We start from the raw sequence: 20,874 nt of genomic DNA, 5'->3' as shown, positions 1-20,874 counted from the left end.
CCTGCACTTCTCGCGGCCGTCTGAGCGGTCCGGAGGAGACTTTGGGGGTTCTTGGGCGTTGAGTGGCCACAGGAACAGCCGCGCTCCCGCAGGCTGATCGTGGCTTTAGTGCTGGCCGGTCGTACTCGTCCTTTGCCTGGGAATCTCCGAGTGCCGTGTACCTGTGAGCCCACCTCTCTGTGCCCGTCTCATGAAATGGGCTGCACTTCTCCCTCTGAACCTGTGGACAGAGAAACCGGGCAGCTGAGGTGGCTTTCTCCAACACTAGGATCTCGTTGAGTAGGAAACGTCCTGGGTCTGTTGAGCTGCTGGAACCAGTACAGATAAATGTACTGCTGGGAAGGATGAAAGTGGTTTATCCATCAGACCCCGTTATCCACGGGGGACACATTCCATGACCCCCAGGGGATGCCTGAAACCGCAGACGGGACCGAACGCTACGCGTCCACCTCTGTTCCCAGACGTACTGACCCATGGTCATGTTCCTGAATGATGTGCAGTGAGGGGTTCGCAGCAGCGGCTAATGATAAAACAGCAGTTGCAGCGTGCCCTGTACCGGAAGGTCTGTGACCGGGTCTCAGAGTAACCTTACTGCGTTTTACTCCCCTTTGTGGTGACGCCCTGAGATGGCGACGCGCGGACCTGACGAGAGGGGGGAGGGGAGGGGTGCGGGCCTGCGAGCTGGGGCGAGGCTGCTGCGGAGCTGACGTGGGGCCGGAGCACGACCATCTGTTCACAGACCGCAGCTGGCTGCAGATGAGAGGGACAGCAGTACTGGAAGGAACTTAGGGGAAGCTCGGTGTGTACTATGCAGGACGCTGCCCTGTTGTCTCCAGCTGCAGCTTCTTGAGGAGGGAGGGGTTCACAGGCACAGCTTCGGGGCACACGAGAGGTCAGGAGCATTTGTATGTGAAGTCTGGGGCAGGGTGTTGTCACATCAGCAATTCCTCAATTGGAGTAAAACAGAGATAGAACATTTTTAGACAGTAACTCTGACTTTGCCTTCAAACCCGTGGGCTGGTTATTGGGAGGTATTAGCAGATATTTTACCAGTTTTAGTATAAAACTAGCAAAAGGTATATGATAGGCCTGTGTCGACGGATCTCATTTGGGCTCTGAGAAAGGATCTATCCTTCTGGTCCAGTGTCAGTAATAAACACGAAGTCCTGTTCTTCGGTTAGGGAGAGGTTTGCAGGAGTCTCCTTATGGGAACCAGTTCTGCTCGAGAAGCACCCTGACTGTTCCAGGATGCGCGTGGCTCAGCACCCGGGGCGGGTGGACTGAAGCCAGGGGGGTGTTTCATAAAAAGAAAGGCCCAAACCCACCCACACAGGCCTGTCCAGGCAGCATGGAGAAACGAGGAGCACACAGTCACCCTGGAACTCCCCCACTGCTTGGCCCTGGGTGGGTGAACACGGGGTCTGACCGGTAGGTGGACTGGAAGGGTCAGGGCAAAAAAGAGGGGAATCCTTGCCGAGAGGAGGACACTGTCCTGTCTCTGCGTCCCCAGTCACGTGACCGGAGTGGGGACCTGTGGAAGTGGGTGAGGGAGTACGGAGTAAGACTTTTCTCTGCATCTCGAAGGCTTCTAGCTTAGAGAGTCAAAGTAGTAGTGATTGTCCACGGGGTTTGTCGACCACCGACAGCGTCGCGCAGTGGAGAGCAGAGTGTGCCGGGTGCGTAGTGGGTTGTAGCGTTGCATTAGGTGGTCACCACCAGGTTATTAACGTGTGCTGTTTTCTTTCTTTGCCAAGGTACGGACATTGCTGCCGGAGAAGAAGTTGCCATCAAGCTTGAATGCGTCAAAACCAAACACCCTCAGCTCCACATCGAGAGCAAAATCTACAAAATGATGCAGGGAGGAGGTACGCCCTTTACCTGTTCGCAAGAAAACCCGGGTTGTATTTGATGAGGGAGAATGCGTCATGAGTCGCAGCCTCTGGGTTATTTGGGAAAGGGAGGAAAACATCCCTGCACTTGACTCAGTCACGCGGCTTCCTTCAGATCAGGAGGCCTCCCGAGGGCCTCGTTCAACAGAAAACATGATTTTCTGCTTTTCCCTAGCCCCACATTAGGTAGTTTTGTTTTTAAACTCAGGGTTCATGTGAATTTTGACTTTTAGGCACACTCCTGACTGCCGGGTGTGCCCCGTCAGTCACATGCTTTGCTCGCAGCGTTCTGGAAAACCTCTCAGACCTACGGGGGTTCTGATGTTTGGGAGCACTCATCCTGACTCTGAGTCTTTTATTAGAGTTTCCTGGACTTCCAAGTAGTCTGGCTAATGGAGCAAGTGGGGATTTTGCTGGGGGTCTCAGAGTCCCAAGACACTGCAGCGTTAGGAAGGACATGTCCATGCTTCACCCCAAGGAGCCGCCCTTGGGATCAAGGCTCCGTGCCGGAAGAACGGCTGCCCTCCTCCTGTTCGGAGACCCTTCGTGGTAGAAGCAGCAGAAGCCTCTGTGGTGCGTCCATAGTTTGGGGTGCTCTCGGCGCTTTGCCAAGTGAAAATTTGTCTTCAGAGTCTGAATTCGCTTTTTTCAGGTGAGAAGGAAGCATTGGTGATTCCCCTCTGCCATCTTTTCTCCACAAAAATGGTTTAATCTGTGCTGCTGCGAGCAACCAACATTACTTGCTTCACGCAGCGACAAATGTCCTTTAGTAACAGATACAAAGCAGAGCAACACGGATAGTCCTGCAGGACCCATCACAGAGGGCATCTGGGGCGTCCTGTCCCAGCTTTCTTGGGACCAGGGGCGGCTTTGGGCTCTGGACTGGCACCCGGGGCTGAAAACACCTGTGGGCCCCAGGGCGAGGTCCACAGAGGGCTTGGCCAGTGCGTCTGCCCTCTGGGGACACTCAGCAGAGGGCTTCTCAGGCATCAGGAACAGTCTGCCCAGCTTGCCAGGTGGTGACTCCGGGTGTGGCCCTCATGGTTGGACAGGGCCTGATGGCCGGGGGTTGAGGGAAGCGTCCACCTTGAAAGCCTGTTGAGTGTTAACAGGCCGCGTTTCTGTTGAAAATCTGTAAGCCAGAGGGCCAGAGAGTGGAAGGGAAGAAAACTGTCCGCGATGCCCCAAATAGGAATCAAAGTGGCTGACACTGAGCAGAAAAGAACTTACACCCTTCGGGGCGGGCCTTCGCCGTCCCGGACCCAGCTGGGTGCCGCGGGGCCGAGGGCGCAGGTGGCGGCACCGTGTCTCACTTTAAGTCCTTGCCGTAAGATCTGTGTTCCTCCTCTAGGGTCTCGAAACCTAGGCTCTTCTCCTGCCCGGCCATCCGCCGCGTGCAGGTTGAGTTCTGCTTCTGTTTCAGACATGCCCTTGGTGGACATTATCAAGGTGCTTTTAAAAAAAAAAAAGAAGTAAAGATCTCAATTTTTGAAAGAGATGATGTCCATAAACGCAGCGTCCAAGATTCTGGTAGTGTTGCGTGAGCTCCTGACCACTGTGAAGCTGGGGCTGCGGACGGTGCAGGGTCCACGTGCTGTCCGTCCCCCTCTCCGTCACACACAGACCGCTTGGCCATGGGAAAGGGACGGCCAGGGCCTCTGATTGTGGCTCCTCAATGCTTTTTTTTTTTTTTTAAAGATTTTACTTATTTATCAGAGAGAGAGAGAGAGGGAGAGAGAGCGAGCACAGGCAGACAGAATGGCAGGCAGAGGCAGAGGGAGAAGCAGGCTCCCCGCTGAGCAAGGAGCCCGATGCGGGACTCGATCCCAGGATGCCGGGATCATGACCTGAGCCGAAGGCAGCTGCTCAACCAACTGAGCCACCCAGACGCCCCTCCTCAATGCTTTTAATGCTGCGTTCTGGGCTTCCTTACACGTGGTACCCTAGGAGGAAGCTGGAAGCTGAGAGGCTGCGCACGCTCTCTAGCTTGCCACGCAGGGCCTTCTAGACAATGGTGGTGTTGCTGAGCATGGCCGGAGAGAGCAGCGCTCAGGCAGGCCGGCCACTGCGGGAGGAGTCAGCCTCGCCTACAGACCCTGGCACGGCTGCTGCCACTACAGTCCTCCGCAGTGGGTGTCCGCCAGCCTCGGGTCCTGAGTGAGAACACGCACAGACTGATGCAGAACTTCCCAGAGGACAGAGATGTGAACCTGAGCATCGTGGCACCCAGGCCACCGTTGCCCAGCGGCTCTGCTCCTGGGAAGGCGTGCCACTGCCCTCTGGCGGTCAGGAGCGCACCCCAGATGCTTCCACCTGCCGCGAGTGTGCCGGCAGGACGGAACACGTGGAGTAGCAGGGATGGGTCTTGCTTAGTTGCGCTGGGGAGTGACTTGGGTAGACATCACGTTCTTCTCAAAATGCGGTGGACTGCCAGACATTAACTGCTCTCTCCCATCCTCGCGTCCCCACAGTGGCTTTGACCAGCCCTTTTTTGGTGACCCCTCAGTAAAGAACATGAGCTTCTGGTCAAGGCTCAGGACAGGTGTGGCATGTGCGAGGGGTGAGTGGGCCGCGTGTAAGGAGTCCGGGCTGGCAGTGAGGGTGGGCCGGCACCTGTCAGTGCAGTAGAAGCTGGCGGCGACCCCAAGTTCACGTCTCTCGTCCTATGTCCTGGTCAGTTCCCATGCTGTATTTGGACAGTCACTATCTTTTTGTTAAGAAACATTTCATGGTAGCCAAGAACGTATGTAATCTGTGGGGACCCATACTAAATTGAGTGCCTGCTGCTCCCGTCTGCTTGAGAGGCAGTAGGGGACCCCCCCCAAGTGCCCTCATGTCAGTCCCAGTGCGCTCTGGGAGAGAAGCCATGGTCCAGAGTTTGCCCCCGACATCCCTGTCTAGTTTGTTCTAAGTTGTTTCTCTGTCACCCATAAGAGATTTGTTTTTAAAAATCATTGGCTTTGTCAGAAGGTGCGGCGGTTTACGGTTTCAGGTTTGAATTGCCAAAAACTGAAAATCTGTATTTGCATGAATGTTGAATATTGAAACTTCTTGTAAGTAAAAATGAAAAGCACTTTTGCCTGGTTTCTCACTAGTTTTTCAGTCCCACGCGTAGCTTTTGGCGTCGCCGCACTCCATCAGGCGTTGGGAGCGACGCATAGTTCCGTCCGCATGGCACGCGGGTGGGGGCAGCGCGCGCCGCGGGTCGGCGTTGTCTCGCCTCGTGGGCCTTGCTTGTCCCTGCACGGGCCCTGCGGCGGCGTGCACTCCGATTTCTGATCTTGCCGTCCCCAGAGGAACAGTCTGGACAGACGGCGGGAACATGCCTGTGGGTAGTCTAGCCGATTGCTTGCTGGGGCCTCACCCCTCGATTCTCCGGACAGTCCACTCGGGACAAAGTAGGCTACACAGAGAGCTTAGCGTCTTCTGGCCGGAGAACTCTCACCGCAGGGCTCTCTGCTTTGACCGCATTTTGTCTGCTCCCTGGTGCTGGGGTGGTAAAGCATGCTGGTGTCGACCACTAGAGAAAGTAGGGGTCACCATTGGAGCACCCATCAGTGTCAGCAGACATCGTGAGTCCTTGATGCACATCTGGGTGACATACACCACCCCGCATCTGTGCGTATGGTCTCCGCGTAGCACACGGCTCTCCTCGACCCTTCCGCTCCCAGGCGCCCCTGCGCCAACGCGGCTGCGTTGAGTAACCTCACGTCTCCATGAGCAGTACTTCTCTCCTGCTGTGGCATCTTGCTCTTGGGGACAGTGCCTCGATGGCATCCAGACACCTTTTCTGGCGCACCGCCTGAGAGTGGAATTGTGTTTCATGGAGCAGACGAGTGCTTGGCCTGCAGGTTGCCGTCGAGCGCTGCACGTGCCTCCGGGGCCGTTCGGTCCCAGCTGCTTGGCATCTAGGCTTCTGTTGGAGCCGCTGCCTCGTGGCCTTGTCATCACCATCCCTCTGTAGTGTGGTGTGGGGTGCCCTGGCTTGCACACAAGACGAGGGCATGAAAAATTAAGGGCGTCTTTTTCTTCACTGTGTTTTCTGAAGGGAACGGAAAGGGTCGGTGCGTGTGTTACACAGTGTTAGCAGATCTAGCTATCACGTCCGGATTGTCCAGGGACAGGGTCACTGAACCTGGGGCTCAGCCTCCTGGAGCTTGGGAGAGGGCAGATAGGCACATCCCTCCTCTCCCTCCTTCCCCAGAAATTCAAGATTCCACACACAGCTTTGGTTTCCTGCGTTAAACATGGAGTTCCGTTCATGTACATCCCACTGAAGTCTTGTGGCCCCTTGACTTGTGTGTCCTGTACCTTCCCAGGTGCTCCTGAGCGGCTTGGAGGCCGCTCTTGGTCTGCCAGCCGCCGCCCCCCACGCCTCCCGGCCTAGCACATCTTCCCAGGATTAGAGACAAGTGAGGTGGGTTTGGTCCATCTAAACACAGCAGTTGGCTTGGCCTGAATCGTGTCAAAGAACAGCCTTGACTTGGGCGTTGGGAACAAGGCACAGAGTATTGCCAGCTTCTTCGGAGTTTTACACAAACCATTTAAGAATTGTGGAGACCACCCCCAGAAATTAATGTAAGGGTGTTTGAGCTTTTGGGGGGAATTGGTATAGAGGAAGGACTAGGGTAGGAGGCAAGTTTTCAGGACAGAAGATCTGGCCCCAAATAGGAACTAGGTGAAGGGGGCACCAAGAAAGGATGGCTTACGATGGTCCCTCTCCGCCCCGTGCATGCACGTACTTCAAGAAGGGGTCCCTCAAGGCTGCGTTTCAGATCCTCTGCCTGGTACAAAGCCTTCTGTCCGCCTCTGGCTGTTTTTCGCTCAGTAGGAAAACAAGTTGGTAAATGATAAAACCCCAGAGGAACGTGGAGGGAGTCGAGCTCGTGTTTATACAAGCCAGGCTGCCTGTCGCTCACCCAGCCGGCAGCTTGTGAGTGCTGTGGGCCCAGCAGACGCTGTGATCCAAGGGGCAGCTCGAAACCAGGATAGGCATGGCTGCTCCAGTGCCTTCCGTGGCACTCACCACTGCTGCGGCGGGGCAGGATGCGGGCCCGGACACCGTGGTCTCTGCAAGCCAAGGCAAGAAAACCCAGCGTGGTTCAAGGTTAAGGGTTAGGGTCTTTGGTTCATATGGTATCCAGGGGCGCTCAGGCTCTCTTACGACTTGTCATGACCAGCTTGAATATTTTCAGACACACGCAGGAACCCTATGGCGCTGGTAGGTGCTGCGGTGTAGGTGCTGGTCTGAGCCAGTAAGGGATCTGGTAGGTGAAGGAAGCCCATGTCCCAAGATTGGAGGTCCAGAGTAGGAGTCCTTCATCCCCGGTCTAGACCAGCCTCCCCCAGCTCCTTCCCCAAAATGTCTCCTCGTCCTGAGAGCCCAGTGCACAAAGAGGGCATCATGCAGAGGTACACGGGAACATACAGCAGAACGCTTGCGTCTAGAGCAGAGTTCAAATGCACAAGATCTGCCATCTGTGCGTGACCAGGGCAGTTGGAAGCCCAAGAACATGGCGCCAGGGCACAGTTGTTTGGGACAGTGATAAGTAACAGCGATGCCTGTGACCGCCGTGGCCGCAGCAGCCTTCTGCCCCTCACCTCCGGCCAGCCCGAGGAAGCCGGCCCGGCCCCTGAGAGGGTCGTCCTCACGGACCGTGCAGTGGCCCCTGGGTGCATCCAGCAGGTTCTCCGTCCCTCCCCGAGTGGCGGGCGTTCAAACAAAGATGCTCTAAACGTTTGTGTGGGTATTCGCGTGGACACTTACTTTTGTCGTGGGTGAGTGTCTAGGAGTGGAACGGCGGAATCAGAAGTGGGTGAATGTTTTTCCTTTTTGATAAACAGTCAACTGCTTTCCAGGTGGCTGTCCCTTACACCCTGGCCAGCAGTTAACGGCTGTGATGGGGGGTGTCTTTCCAGCAGTTGATCCGTGTCGTCTGTGAGGGACGCGACTGCGGAGAGCTGCTCGCAGTGCTGCTCCGCTGGCTCTCGGCGGCTGCAGAGCCTGCTGGTGGCTGGTCTCTCGCCGCGCCTCCTCTCTCCTTCCCGTTGGCCTGGTGAGAGGGTTACCAGAAATCTTCTCAAAGAACATGCTTTGGTTTCTATAATTTTTCTGTCTTTCTTTGTGTCTTGTTTCATTGATTACTGCTGTGATCATTTGTATTTCATCTGTTGGGGTTTAATTTCCTGTTTTCTGAGATCATCGATCTGTCTTCTCTAATACCGGCGTTTTGTTGCTATAAATTTCCCCCAGGTGCTCCTGGAGCACGTCTCATAAACCCTGACATGTTGTGATTTCATTTTCATTTAGTTCAGAAAGCTTTCTTTTCCCCTCCCAAGGGCTCCCTGGTCCGTGGGTTCTTTTGAAGTGGGCTATGCAGCTTCTCTGTATTTGGGGGCTTCCCAGGGAGCTCCCTGTCATTTCCGATCAAATCTCATCGTCATCTGAGGGCACAGGCCTGTTCTGTCCGCTGCGGGCCCTGTCCGCTGATGACCCGCGGTGCCGGGCCCGGGGGATGCTAGGGGTACAGAGGGCGCTGTCGGCCGGGGCGCGTGTCCCTCCCCTTGCAGTTCCGGGCGCATGTCCTGAGGCTGCGCCGGGGGGCCGCGTGGAGCTGCGTTTCCGGACATGCTGGTGCTTTGTCCTGGTCACACGCACGTCCCTGGAAACGCTCTCCGCAGCCTACACGTCCCATGTGGACCCAGCTCTCAGGTCCCCTTCCGTCTAAAGTTGGTGTCCCGCGCTGTCCTTCTGACAACCTGCCTGTGCGGAAAAGGCGCACGTTTCTCTCTCGTCTGCGAGAACACGCCTCGTGTGGTGCCTGATGTGGTTCCTGACCCGCCGGGGTTTACTTGACCATCTTGCTGCTGGTTTTGTCTCCTCCTACCTTGCCTCCCCCCCCCGCAAAGATTTATTTATTTATTTATGTATCTGACAGACAGAGATCACAAGCAGGCAGAGAGGCAGCAGAGAGAGAGGGAAGCAGGCTCCCCGCCGAGCAGAGAGCCCGATGCGGGGCTCGATCCCAGGACCCTGAGATCATGACCTGAGCCGAAGGCAGCGGCTCAACCCACTGAGCCACCCAGGCGCCCCTTGCCTTCTTTTTGATGAATCATTTTATCTATTTTTTTTTTCCAAGATTTTATTTATTTGTCAGAGAGAGAAGGTGAGCACAGACGGGGAGCAGCAGGCAGAGGGAGACGCAGACTCCCTGCAAAGCAGGGAGCCTGACTTGGGGCTCAAGCCCAGGACCCCGGGGTCATGACCTGAGCCGAAGGGAGTCTCCGATTGAGCCACGCAGGCGCCCCTTTATTTACGTTTCTTAATGGTTTTTCTTATGATTTGCTCCTCTGCTGGCTCGCCAGCACCTCTTTCGTACCTCAGGGACTGAGTTAGGGTTTATCGCGTCATCTTGAACAAACCGTGCCGTGTCCTTGCTGCGCTCCGTGCTTGGTGTGGAGCAGACTGGCCTGTGGGCACATGTGGCTTCCCCACTGCCGGCCCCTGTGACGATGTCCTGCAGCACAGACGTTTGCGTGTTACAAATGTGCATTGCATTGTTCTTTTTGTTTAAACAGTCATAGCTTTTAAAGGGATTGAAGTAATGTGAAAAGCTCTTACGAGTGAACTTAGTTGTTACTTCCAGTGCTTTCCGTCCCTTTGTGTGGGCCCACACTTCCGGCTGGCATCGCTTGCCCTCTGCCCGAAGGGTGGCCTTTCCCCTACGTAGGTCTGCTGCTGAAGGATTCTTCCAGCTTTTTTGTATCTGAAAATCGCATTTGTCTTGGCTTTTGGAGGTTGGTGTCCTCAGTGCTTGAAAGACGCCGTCTCCTGTGCTCTTTGCGCCTCCCATCTGCCGAGATGTCTGCAGCGATCCTGATGTTTGCCCTCTGTGTGTGATACCGATCCCCCCGGCTGCTTTCGAGATGCTCTCCGCGTCCCTCATTGTGAGCGATGCGATCCGCAGGCCACGAACGTGGGTGTGAAGGTCTTTATGGCTCTTGCGTGCGGCCTGCGGGTGTGTTGTCTTCATCCGGCTGCTTCCAGCCGTCTCTGTCCCTCCATCTTTCCTGGGGGCTTTGGTGGCATAGATACTAGGTGGCTTGAAGCTGGCTCCTGTTGCTTTTCCAGTAGTTTCTCTTGCTTTGCCTTCGAGTCACACATCTTTTCTTCTGCACCATCTAATCTCAGATACTGTAGTTCTTCCCTCTAAAAGTTGGACTTGAGTCTTTTATAAATCTCCCATGCCATGCCCTCATGTAGCTTCTTAGACCCACAATATAAATAGAACTAAGCTACCCAGGTGCCCCTGTCCATTTACTTTTAGAGAGAGAGGGCACACGGAGCGGAGAGGAGCCGAGGGAGAAAGAGAGAATCTCAAGCAGGCTCCCCACCGAGTGCAGAGCCAGACACAGGCCAGACTCGGGGCTCGATCCCACGACCCTGAGATCATGACCTGAGCTGAAGTCAGACACTTAAATGATGAGCCACCCACTTGCCCCTGTAGTAACTGTTACTGTCCCTCTCTGCCCGTTCTCACATCTGAACCCATTTCAGGGGATCGACTATTCCTCAGTATAGATGTTTGCTGCTCCGCATCCCTGGAGGTCTCTGGATGCCGGACGGCACGAGTTGTCCTTGCTTGCGCGCTTGTGTTCTACTTTGTTGCTCAGGTTCTTTCTCTGCTTAGTTACGGGGTAAAGTCAAGTTACTTTATTCTGTTGAGTGTTTGCATTTCTGCCGATAGTCGAGGGAGGAAGGGGCAGTCTTAGGCCCACGTGGCTTGTGTCCTGTCCTTCAGCTCTGAGTGTTTTCGCCGCCTCCGTTTAATGTCTTAGAAACCATTTTTCCACATGTTCTGTGTTTCCAGCCTTCTGGTCTTGGCTGAGGTGCGCGGGAATTGGGCTCCTGTCACTCCATCTTGTTTGATACAGAGTAGCTTTTAAACTCTTTAAAGATAATAATAGTATCTGCTTCTGACTCAGGGTTTCTTATACCAAAAATATTACTCATAATGGAAAAGAATGATATGTTTGTCTTTGTTAAAATTTCTCATCAAAAGGCTCCAAAAGAAAAAAAAAATGGCCTCACATGAAATCAACAATGGTTTAGTACCCAGAATTTTTAAAGAATGGCTATTTCCCTGATAGGAAAATTGGCAAAAGACAAGGGTAGACATTTCAGAGAGGAACAGCGTGTGGCCAGTAAATATACGGATGAAAGATCCCAGTTGAGTTCGTGAGGTGCTGGCTCCCTTCCTCGGCTGACGACAAGCAGTTGGGTGGTCTCGCACCGGCTCGCTGCTGCTGGGCCTGTGGGGTGGGCCGACGGTCTGGGAAACAAGGTGACATTACCTCATAGCCACACAGCTTATGCTCTGTGTTTATCGGCTTGTGTCCGGGGAGACTGGATGTGAACAAGAATTTCGTGTGTAAGAATTTCCACCGTGGACATAGTAAGGGGACACTTAGTAGCACCGTTTGTGATAGAAGCAAACCCAGACAGTCCAGATGAAAGAACAGATCAACTGTGACCTTTTCTCCAAAGGGAATACTATACGGCATGCGTACTTTTAAAAAAAGATTTAATAAAAAAATAATAAAATTCTGGTGTCTGGGTGACTCAGTCGGTGAGGCGTCTGCCTTCGGCTCAGGTCATGATCCCAGGGTCCTGGGATCGAGCCCCGCATTGGGCTCTGCTCAGCGGGGAGCTTCCTTCTCCCACTCCGTCTGCCTGCTGCTCCCCTGCTTGTGGTCTCTCTCTGACAGATAAAATCTTTAAGTTGAGTAAATGGCGGGAAGAGACAAACCTGAGTACTGTGTGTGGGTGCTCTGCCCTCGGGAAGTAGAACGTGACCAGCCCCCCATCCAGAGTGTGGGCTCCACGGCGTGACGTCCTTCCAGAGAGAACAGTACACACACTGGGGAGAATGAACACACCCCAGCCCGGGGTCAAGGCCCCGTCCTCGGTGACGGGTCCCACTGAGAACAGAGACCCCTGACGTGAGGCGAGGAGAAGGCCCTTCAGCTCTGCGGTCTTCCTCCCCAAACCCGTCGCCCGTCCTCACACGATCCCGACGGAGGGATGGCCCCAGAACCCCCCCCCCCCCCCCCCCCCCCCCCCGCCAAGAATTGCCGGGCCCCACAAAACCGGGGACGTGAGAGACGGCTCGGCCCCGAGGAGCCTGGGAGACAGGACGACTGGGGCGGAGAGAGGGGGTGTGACAGGAAAACCAGGGAGTCCTGAGCAGAGCGGACTCCGGCTACCGACCGCGAGCCAGGCCCGCTCCTGCTTTGGGACGTGCAGCTTGCTCCTTGCCTGTAGGAAGCTTTCTTGGTGTCTGTTCACCCCCCGCCTGGGACGCTCTCCCATTCTCTCCCAGTGTCGCTTCCAGCCACCGCCTGCCTGGCTCTCGTGTCCCTTGTACCCCTGTATGCGAGCACGGGCGTGTCGGGTTTCTCTTGCAGTGGGCATCCCCACCATCCGGTGGTGCGGGGCGGAGGGGGACTACAACGTCATGGTGATGGAGCTGTTGGGGCCAAGCCTGGAGGATCTGTTCAACTTCTGCTCGAGGAAATTCAGCCTCAAAACTGTCCTGCTGCTTGCTGACCAGATGGTAAGAATCGTGTCTCTGAGGTGACAGGGAGTCTGGGCCTTCAGGACCTGGCTTGGCGTGAGTCAGCAGTCTGAGGGCACGCTCCGGTGCCCTTTTCCTCCTGTGCCTCTTAGTGCCCAGGGAGGGGGGCGGGTGCAGTCACCTTTGCCGCAGGATTGTGACTGGAGGCTGGGTTTGGAGATGTGCAGGTGGCTCCCAGGGGGTCCTTGTAGGAAGGACTGCTGGTGCAGACCCTCGTCAGGGAGGGGTGGTCCCGTCAGGCTGCTGTCGGTTGACCCCCACCGCAGGGGCCAACGAGAGGAACTGCCCCGGCCATGCAGGGGTGTGGAAGATGGTCTGTTGAGCTGCCTTCCCTGGCTGTGGAGTTGCTCTGCTCTGACCAAGGGCCGCGGGACGTGCAGCTGAGGGCACAGCCGTCTCTCTGCCAAGCAGGGGCCTTTCCCGAGGCTGCTGCTGGAATTCAACCTCTGGTCACTACTTCCTGCCTGCAGATAAGTCGCATTGAGTACATTCACTCAAAGAACTTCATCCACCGAGACGTGAAGCCAGATAACTTTCTCATGGGGCTGGGGAAGAAAGGCAACCTCGTGTACATCATTGACTTCGGGCTGGCCAAGAAGTATCGGGACGCACGGACCCACCAGCACATCCCGTACCGTGAGAACAAGAACCTCACCGGGACGGCGCGGTACGCCTCCATCAACACGCACCTTGGAATCGGTGAGCCCGGGGGTGCTGGGGTCTCCCGTGCCCTCGTCACTGGACTGCTTTGGGCATGGCCATCTCTTAAGAGAAAGGCCAGCCTCTTGGGGGACCCTGGGGAAGTGGTCAGCACGTTTGGCATGGAGGCTGTCGTCAAACCTTTGTAGCAAAGTCTAGCTCTCCCGACTCTGGAAACCCGTTGGGAGGTTTGGTGACGGTGGGTAAATGAGCGGTCAGACGTCCTGACACTCCTTGTAACATTGGTGGCACTCATCCAGGGGTGTCACAGTTTCCTAGGGGCACATCGGGGGCAACTTCTGGTAAAACCGAAGCCAGGACTAGTTTTCTGTGGTCTGACCAGTTCGCCTCTACAGTCAGAATATGCCTGGGGTCTTAGCTTTGCGGCTGCAGGCGCGCGCGGTCTCGGCTCTGCGGCGGCGGGCGCGTGCGATCTCGGCTCCGCGGCGGCGGGCGCGCACACGCTCTCCTTGACCCGTTTCCGTCTTCCCCAGAGCAATCCCGGAGAGATGACCTGGAGTCACTGGGCTACGTGCTCATGTACTTCAATCTGGGCTCTCTGCCCTGGCAGGGGCTGAAGGCCGCCACCAAGAGGCAGAAGTACGAGCGGATCAGCGAGAAGAAGATGTCCACGCCCATCGAAGTGCTGTGTAAAAGCTACCCCTGTGCGTGTCCCCGGGGCAGGTGCCGGGCTGGCCGCGCGCTCGGGGTGGCCGTGGTGGGGCTGCGGGGAGGCTGGGTCCCAGACAGTGAAGAGTGTCCTTGAGCTGGTGGCAGCCTTTTGTCCTTGCTGCGCCTTTACCTTCTGGGGCCATGACCCACGGAGTTGCCTCGTTCGTGTGGAGAAAGGCCACGGGTGGCACCAGCTGTGCTCTTTGGTGCATTTTTTAAGCATCCGTGCCCCGTGTGACCCGTGTTTGAGACGCCGTGTCTCAGCATCCTAAGCATGCAGCAGCGGACGGTGGCCGTCGTGTCGCCAGACACCCAGTCGGGGCGTGCTGGCTAGCACCACGTCTCTTGTCTCACAGCTGAGTTCGCCACGTACCTGAACTTCTGCCGCTCCTTGCGCTTTGACGACAAGCCCGACTACTCCTACCTGCGGCAGCTCTTCAGGAATCTCTTCCACCGCCAGGGCTTCTCCTACGACTACGTGTTCGACTGGAACATGCTCAAGTTCGTAAGTGCGCCAGCTCGCCCACCCCCCGCGCGGAAGTGAGCCAGAGGCTCCCCCGGACGCGGGGCAGGCTTTAGAAGGCACATCCGCCGCACTGGGGGGCCGAGTGGCCTGGGTGGGGTCCCCCCAGGGTGGGAGGTCCTGAGAAGCAAGAGCCCCATGAAGGGAGAGCAGAGGCAGCCACACGGGCGCTGGGCCTCAGGCACCAGCAGAGGGGGTCTCCCAAGTGCAGGTCTGCGTGGAACTGCGACTCGCCCTCGACTGATAAATCTGTGATTGGAAGGCACGTGTGTGACTGCTGTCAGCGTGGCTCCAGAGTGCATGTCATGCAGGAGGGTATGGCTGAGCCCATGGTCTCTGGCCAGGTGGGGTGACCTCTTGCCCCTCGTCCCTCTGATGCAGCTGTGCAGGCAAGCGAGCAGGGTGGGCCTCTTTGCCGGCCTTGTTAAATGGCGCAGGTGTTCGCATACGTGCAGACATCGAGCTTTGAGGTCTTTTTTTTTTTTTTTTTTTTTTTTTTAAGATTTTATTTATTTATTTGTCAGAGAGCGAGCACAGGCAGACAGAGCGGCAGGCAGAAGCAGAGAGAGAAGCAGGCTCCCCACCGAGCAGGGAGCCCGATGCGGGGCTCGATCCCGGGACCCTGAGGTCACGACCTGAGCCGAAGGCAGAGGTTTAACCCACTGAGCCACCCAGGCGCCCCTGATGTTCTCCTTCTTTTAATCTGGCGTCCCGTCCGAGTCTCTTGTCTGAGTCTAATTAATTAATTTTCGGACATTGTTGCCAGGAAGTTTCAGGGGCTTTTTTGGTACTTCTACTTCGTTTTCCATTACAAATTTTTCCTGTTAGGTAGCTTAAAACAGAAATTGGGACCTTTCCAGAGTGACAAGATCTGATGGAGGAGTCGAACCTCCTCTTCAGAGGGCGTAAGACAGAAAGGCTTGTCCTGTGGCCTTGCAGGTGCCAAGGTGTCTGTGCAGGGTGTGTGCCCTACAGGGGAGGGCCAGGTGCCCCGCAGCGGGCTGGCTCGGGCTGTGCGACCACCGGTTGCCCAGTGTCGGGGCGACCTTCTGGTATCATCGCCCTCCCAGTGGGGCTGGCCGCCCTCCTCCGGGCAGGGCTGGAGAATGAATCTCCTGGGCTTCACGGTGTGCATGTGCTGGGACAGGAGCTTGGCTCTGCGCTGCGGCTCGGAAGCTACCACGGGCAGAACGGGCACCGGTGGGTGCGGCTGCAGCAGTAAAGGTTCGTCGGCAGACACCACCGGTGGCTGGATTCGGCTCGTGGGCTGCGGTTTGCAGACAGATGCGTCACAGCGCTGTTCCTTGCGACGGCCCCAGAGTCGCGCCCCCACTCCTGGGTCATCATGCACTCAAAGTAGAACTAGCCATGGTTGCCTGCGCTCTTGTCACGTGGGCCCTGGCCCCACATCCGCCCAGGCTCTGGCCGGGCCCCCGCCAGCCAAATGCCACCGCTTCCGCATGCCTCTAGGATCCCCTAGATGCCAGCACCTCAGGCCCACCGCTACCCGACCTCATACGATTTCCCATCCCTGTGTGGATACCCAGGGGGAAGAAGCCACCCAGTTGCTGTCAGTGTTTGGGGTTCGGAAATGCCGGGAAGGCCTCATCCACACCCTCCCAGGGTCCAGGGCAGGCTTCTGTCCTCGAGGGAGGGAGGCTTTGTGCCAACCAGCTACATCACCTTGGATGGCTTTTCTGACAGCAGGGGACCCCCGGGGCTCTTGGGGTTGTCTTCCACCAAACCCCGTTCAGCTGGGTCTTACGCGGTTTCCTTTGCAGGGAGCCAGCCGGGCCGCTGATGATGCTGAGCGGGAGCGCCGGGACCGAGAGGAGCGGCTGAGGCACTCCCGAAACCCAGCCGCCCGTGGCCTCCCCTCCACGGCCTCAGGCCGCCTGCGGGGCACCCAGGAAGTGGCTCCACCCACCCCCCTCACCCCTACCTCACACACTGGTGAGTGACTAGCTCCATGTCGCCCCAGCAGGCCCCGGAGGGTTCTGGTTGTGTGTCGGCCGCTCTGCTGTTGGAGCCACAGGGCCCCACGCGGGCTCACGGCAGACACACATTGTGGGCGGGGCTGAGTGCCTCTGGCCCTGGGAGACTCTGGTCTCCGAGGATTGGCCGGCCAGGGGACGTCTCTTTCTTTTTCTCCGTCGTTTCTCTTTTCCATGACACGGATTGCTCCCTACGAGTCTCTCAGTACCCGCCCCTCCGTCGCCTCCGTGAGCGACCCTGGAAGCGTGGGGGCCTCAGGCTGCCCTCCTGCTGGACTCCTGGGCCTCGCTCCTGGGAGCGTCCCCCAGGGCCAGCACACTGTGGGCCCTGCCCACCACTGCCGACCTCGACCTCGGGGTGCAGGCCAGCTAGGGGTCAGCTGCCTGTTGCCGCCCTGGGTATCTGGTGGTGTGTGGCAGCGCCCACCCTGCTGTGGTTCTGGATGCTGAGACTGCTGAGGAGAGGCCCTCATGCTGGGTCGGGGGTCTGCCCGGAGCCCTCACCGCCCCTCCTGTCTCCCCCTCCAGCTAACACCTCTCCTCGGCCCGTGTCCGGTGTGGAAAGAGAGCGGAAAGTGAGTATGCGGCTGCACCGCGGCGCCCCTGTCAACATCTCATCCTCTGATCTCACGGGCCGGCAAGACACCTCCCGCATGTCCACCTCTCAGGTACGCGCTCCGCACGGGAGCCACTCCCGGCTCACCGAGGTCAGGCGCCGCGGGCCGCAGGCCTCTCTGTCTGGGCTGCTCGGAGGCCGCCAAGCAGACCGGGGAGCGGGTATGAAGGGCTTCCTTCCTCCTTTCCTTTCTCCCCCGTTTCTGAGTTTCACGTGGAGAGGGACACTCTGCCCCTCGCGGCCGTGCAGCTCCCCGGTTGGGAGCCTGAGGCGGGCTGTGCGGGCGAAGGGCTTGGCTCCCCAGCCGCGCTGCAGCGGGCGATGGGCCTTTTTCTCTTCTGCCGCCGATCTTATGGCCCCGGCCCCTCCCCGAGCCAGCTCTGGAGGCCGGGCCATCTTCCCGTGCAGACTGGCAGTGCCCTGGCTGCTCTTACCGCGCCCGTGGCGGGCACACACAGCCTGCGGGGGGGGGTGGCCGGCGGCCCCTGTAAGGTGGCGTGGGCCAGCCCGTCGGAGCCTGGCACCAGGCGATGTGCCGCGGGTGTGGGTTCCCGTCCCTTGAAGTCCCTGCCCACTTGCCTTCTTTCTGACAGGGCAGGTGTCCTCAGGGAAATGGCGGGACCACGCGGGTCCCCTCCCCTCGATCCTCTTCCCTCTCTGGCTTCGGTGCCGCAGGTCTTTGTTTGCGCACGTGCACCCCGCAGATGAGCTCTTCCCACACACACGGACTGTCTTCGTCGCGTAGCCTTCAGGGCCCTGGCGGGTCACAGGGCATTGCTGCTGCTGCGGCGGGGATCTTCCGGGCTGCCTGTGCCCCGTAGCATCTGCTGGGCAGACAAGCACTGGTTTCAGGAAGGCTTTGGAAGCCCGCGTCCTGGACTCTGCACTCGGGCAGCACCCCTCTGGGTCACCGTGGCCGCTCTCGGGGGCGAGTTAGCACTGGGCTCTACCATCGGCTAGTGCTTGGCGCCGGGTGGGCGGGTGGCCGGAGCACGTCGGTTAGGAGAGCGCAGGGTCTGTGAGAACCACCCAGAACCGCAGTCCTTCAGCGTCGGCTTGGTTTCCAGCAGACAGGCGGCAGGACCCCGGGCAGAGGGAGGCTCCTGGGCTTTTCGCTTCATGAAGAGAACACACAGTTTCACTCTGAACACGTCTCGTGTGTCGGTGGTTCGGTCAGAAGTGGGGTGGGTATGTACGGTAATTTTCTCCCAAAGAGACTAAGGGTGCAGGAGTTTGAATTGTGGGGCTTAAGGAGTCTGGCCAGGGTCATGAGGTTGGGCCCGTTATGGCTCCCAGCCCCACAGCCCTCCCTCCCTGCGGGACACAGAAAGGGCTACGGGCTTCTTCCCATGGGCCCTGGAATCCATGAATCAGCAGCCGGGAACGTGTCCTGGGCAGTGTCTGCCCACGCGTGGCCAAGAGCCCAGGCATCCGGCCTGCTCTGGGGCCCCGAACACCCCAGTCAGGGACAGTCGGGGTCTGTTTGGACTCGGGATCCAGATGTGGGGCCTCCACCAGCAGAGATGAAGGGAAGGGACCAACCTAGTTCTCCTTGAGAGAAAAGCAAGTGTCTGCATGGTTTGGGACCACTGAGGAAAACGCTTGGTCTGAGCCCAGCTTCTCCGCACGGCGTGGCTGGCCTCACCCTGTGCGCCCCAGAGCCGAGCCTTCCTGTGCGGTCTTCTCTGCTGAGGTGGGCCTGCCCCCGGGGTCTGGCATCTTTGCTCTTGATTTGGCTTTCCATGTGGACAAGCATACGGAGCTGGCCGGGAGGGAAGGGCCTCCAGAGATTTGATTTGGGGGCGTTTCCTCTCTGAAAGAAGCACTGGTCACTCTAGGCGGTTTTTAAGGATCTTCATGTTGAGGACACAGCCCCGGGGGGTGTGTCCCGGATGCACTCCGGTCCCGGGGATGGCTCCCTTCCTGGTCACCCACCAGCACACTTTTTCAGGGGACTCTGCAGGGCAGCAAGAGGCTCTGTCTGAGCCTCACAGCAAGGGGCTGACCCCCACCCGCCTGCCCCAGGGCTTTGGAAGTTCCAAAGTGAGCAGGGTTGCTCTAGCATCTTCGAGTCTATAGGTTCCAGTGGCACTTCCCCCGCAGAGAGCGGGGTGCAGGCAGAGCCGGTGATGCTTCTGTTTGGTGCGGGTGGTCCTGCCCCACTGGGGCTGAGGCCACATTCCACCAGCTTCCCCCGTGGCTGCCGTTGCTCTGGGTTCTTTGTGCGCTTTGAGGAGGAGATACTGTGTGCTGTGTAGATGTTCAAGACCAGGGGAGTAGTTCACCTTCAGCAAGACGGTGCTCAAGCCATGGCCGGCTTATGGGAGGAGCCTGCTGACCCTCCCACCAGGCATCGGGGGAGCCGTGGACGCCAGTGTTCTTTGTTTAGACCCCTCAGCCATGGTGCACTCAGACTGTGCCGGAGGGTGGCTGCCCCTGCCCTGACTTCCTTCTCAGGGCGGCTTATGCTAGACCAGTCCCCACGCTGCCGACCCGAGTGTGAGTCTGGCTTCTCAGCCAGAGCAGCATAGAGCCCCAAGAGCATCTGGTCAGTGAAACTGCTGCGGGTTTTTCTCTTCGAGAAGAGAAGGCCTCCTGGCTCCAGTGCTCTTAGTAGAAGGGGACCCAGTCTCTGAGCCAGTCGGTCCTTTTGGTTGGTTGGTCTGCATTCATGCTCCCGAAACAAGGCCTGCAGCCCCTTGGTCTTCTCCTGGCCTGTCCTCCCCAAGCCCCAGCAGACCGCGCTGAGCAGCAGGCAGAGCCTCGGGAGGGGCCCCTGTAGAGGCGCCGCCTGGATGTTGGTCTGCGCACTGCCTGAGGAGTGAGGAGGGGTCTGCCTGGCCCCGAGTCGGCCTCATCAGCCCGTCGGCCTAGAGGAGCAATAGCGGCTGCTCTCATTTGGGGGCCACTCGCCAGGTCCCTGGGGTCCCCGTGAGGCGGCACAGCCAGTGGTGGATGTGGCAGAAGCGAGGTGAGGAAGGCCTCCGTGTCCGTTGGCAGCAGAGCCCTTACCAACAGCTCTCTTTTCCCTCACCTCAGAATAGCATTCCTTTCGAACACCACGGCAAGTAGCTGCACGTCTCCCGTTGGAAGGCAGCACCGGGTGAGTGTGCTCGCGTTGGGCCTTGTCAGAGCCGGCGCCGGGCGGGGCGGGCGCTGACCACCCCAGCGTCCACCACGGGGGTGCGCAGGTGGGACTGGGCTTGCATGCCAGGTGTGCCGCAGGGAGAGTGCGGTCCCTCTGCCCAGTGCTTTTCCTCCTGTGGACCCAGAGCAGCCGCGCTCGGTCACCCAGTCCGGGGGCCAGCAGACCCCAGAGAGTCTCTGAACGGGGGCGGCCCCAGGACCCTGCCCACCCTTGCTGGCCGCTGGCCCGGCGGCAGTCTCGGGAGTCCGGGGCCTGTGGCGGGAGCAGGAGCCCAGGGCTCTGCGCTTGGGCTTGGCTCCAGGGGTCCCAGGACACTCGAGCCGCCCGGCCCGGGGTCCATGGTGCGGGGCGTGTGTCGTGTCGTGCTCAGCTGAGCGGCCGTGCTTGGTGGGGGCTCTTGCGCTCTCGCTGCGGGGGTCTCCTGGTGGCCTCTGCCGCCCCGGCTTTGTCACTCTCTTCCTTCGCATTTATTTCTGTCCTCGTTCGTCTTCCTTCCGAGCTCGGTCTCTGCTCAGCGCCCTTCCGTGCTGCCGTCTGTATTAACCCGTCAGCCACAGCCACCCGCTCCCCTGCCGTTGGCGCATGGCTGGGCGTCCGAGCCGGGCTCCCTCCGGCCAGGGCTTGCTGCCGCTGGGAGACGGCCACAGCTCGGCGCGGCTGCGTTCTCAGGGGCACCTCGATAGGGGCCGCTTTTCA

The 20,874-nt window shown here is 58.3% G+C and overlaps 1 protein-coding gene across 3 annotated transcripts in view; it reads left to right on the top strand.

Moving 5' to 3' along the window:
• The window catches only part of CSNK1D (casein kinase 1 delta), a 39,261-nt gene that overhangs the window by 7,300 nt on the left and 11,087 nt on the right, over positions 1 to 20,874 (top strand). For 2 of the 3 annotated variants that reach the window (XM_082705599.1, XM_082705600.1), the window contains 7 exons: positions 1,755 to 1,865; positions 12,357 to 12,505; positions 12,997 to 13,225; positions 13,720 to 13,890; positions 14,254 to 14,402; positions 16,202 to 16,373; positions 16,943 to 17,082. In XM_082705599.1, the coding sequence (XP_082561725.1) occupies positions 1,755 to 1,865; positions 12,357 to 12,505; positions 12,997 to 13,225; positions 13,720 to 13,890; positions 14,254 to 14,402; positions 16,202 to 16,373; positions 16,943 to 17,082 (1,121 nt within the window). Of the gene's footprint in view, positions 1 to 1,754; positions 1,866 to 12,356; positions 12,506 to 12,996; positions 13,226 to 13,719; positions 13,891 to 14,253; positions 14,403 to 16,201; positions 16,374 to 16,942; positions 17,083 to 20,069; positions 20,134 to 20,874 lie in introns of all 3 variants that reach the window. The other variant, XM_082705601.1, reaches the window with a different exon arrangement.

This window comes from Mustela nivalis (genome assembly GCF_964662115.1).
Source record: "Mustela nivalis genome assembly, chromosome: 17".
NCBI classification, from domain to species: domain Eukaryota; kingdom Metazoa; phylum Chordata; class Mammalia; order Carnivora; family Mustelidae; genus Mustela; species Mustela nivalis.
This window is presented reverse-complemented; position numbering and strand designations above follow the sequence as displayed.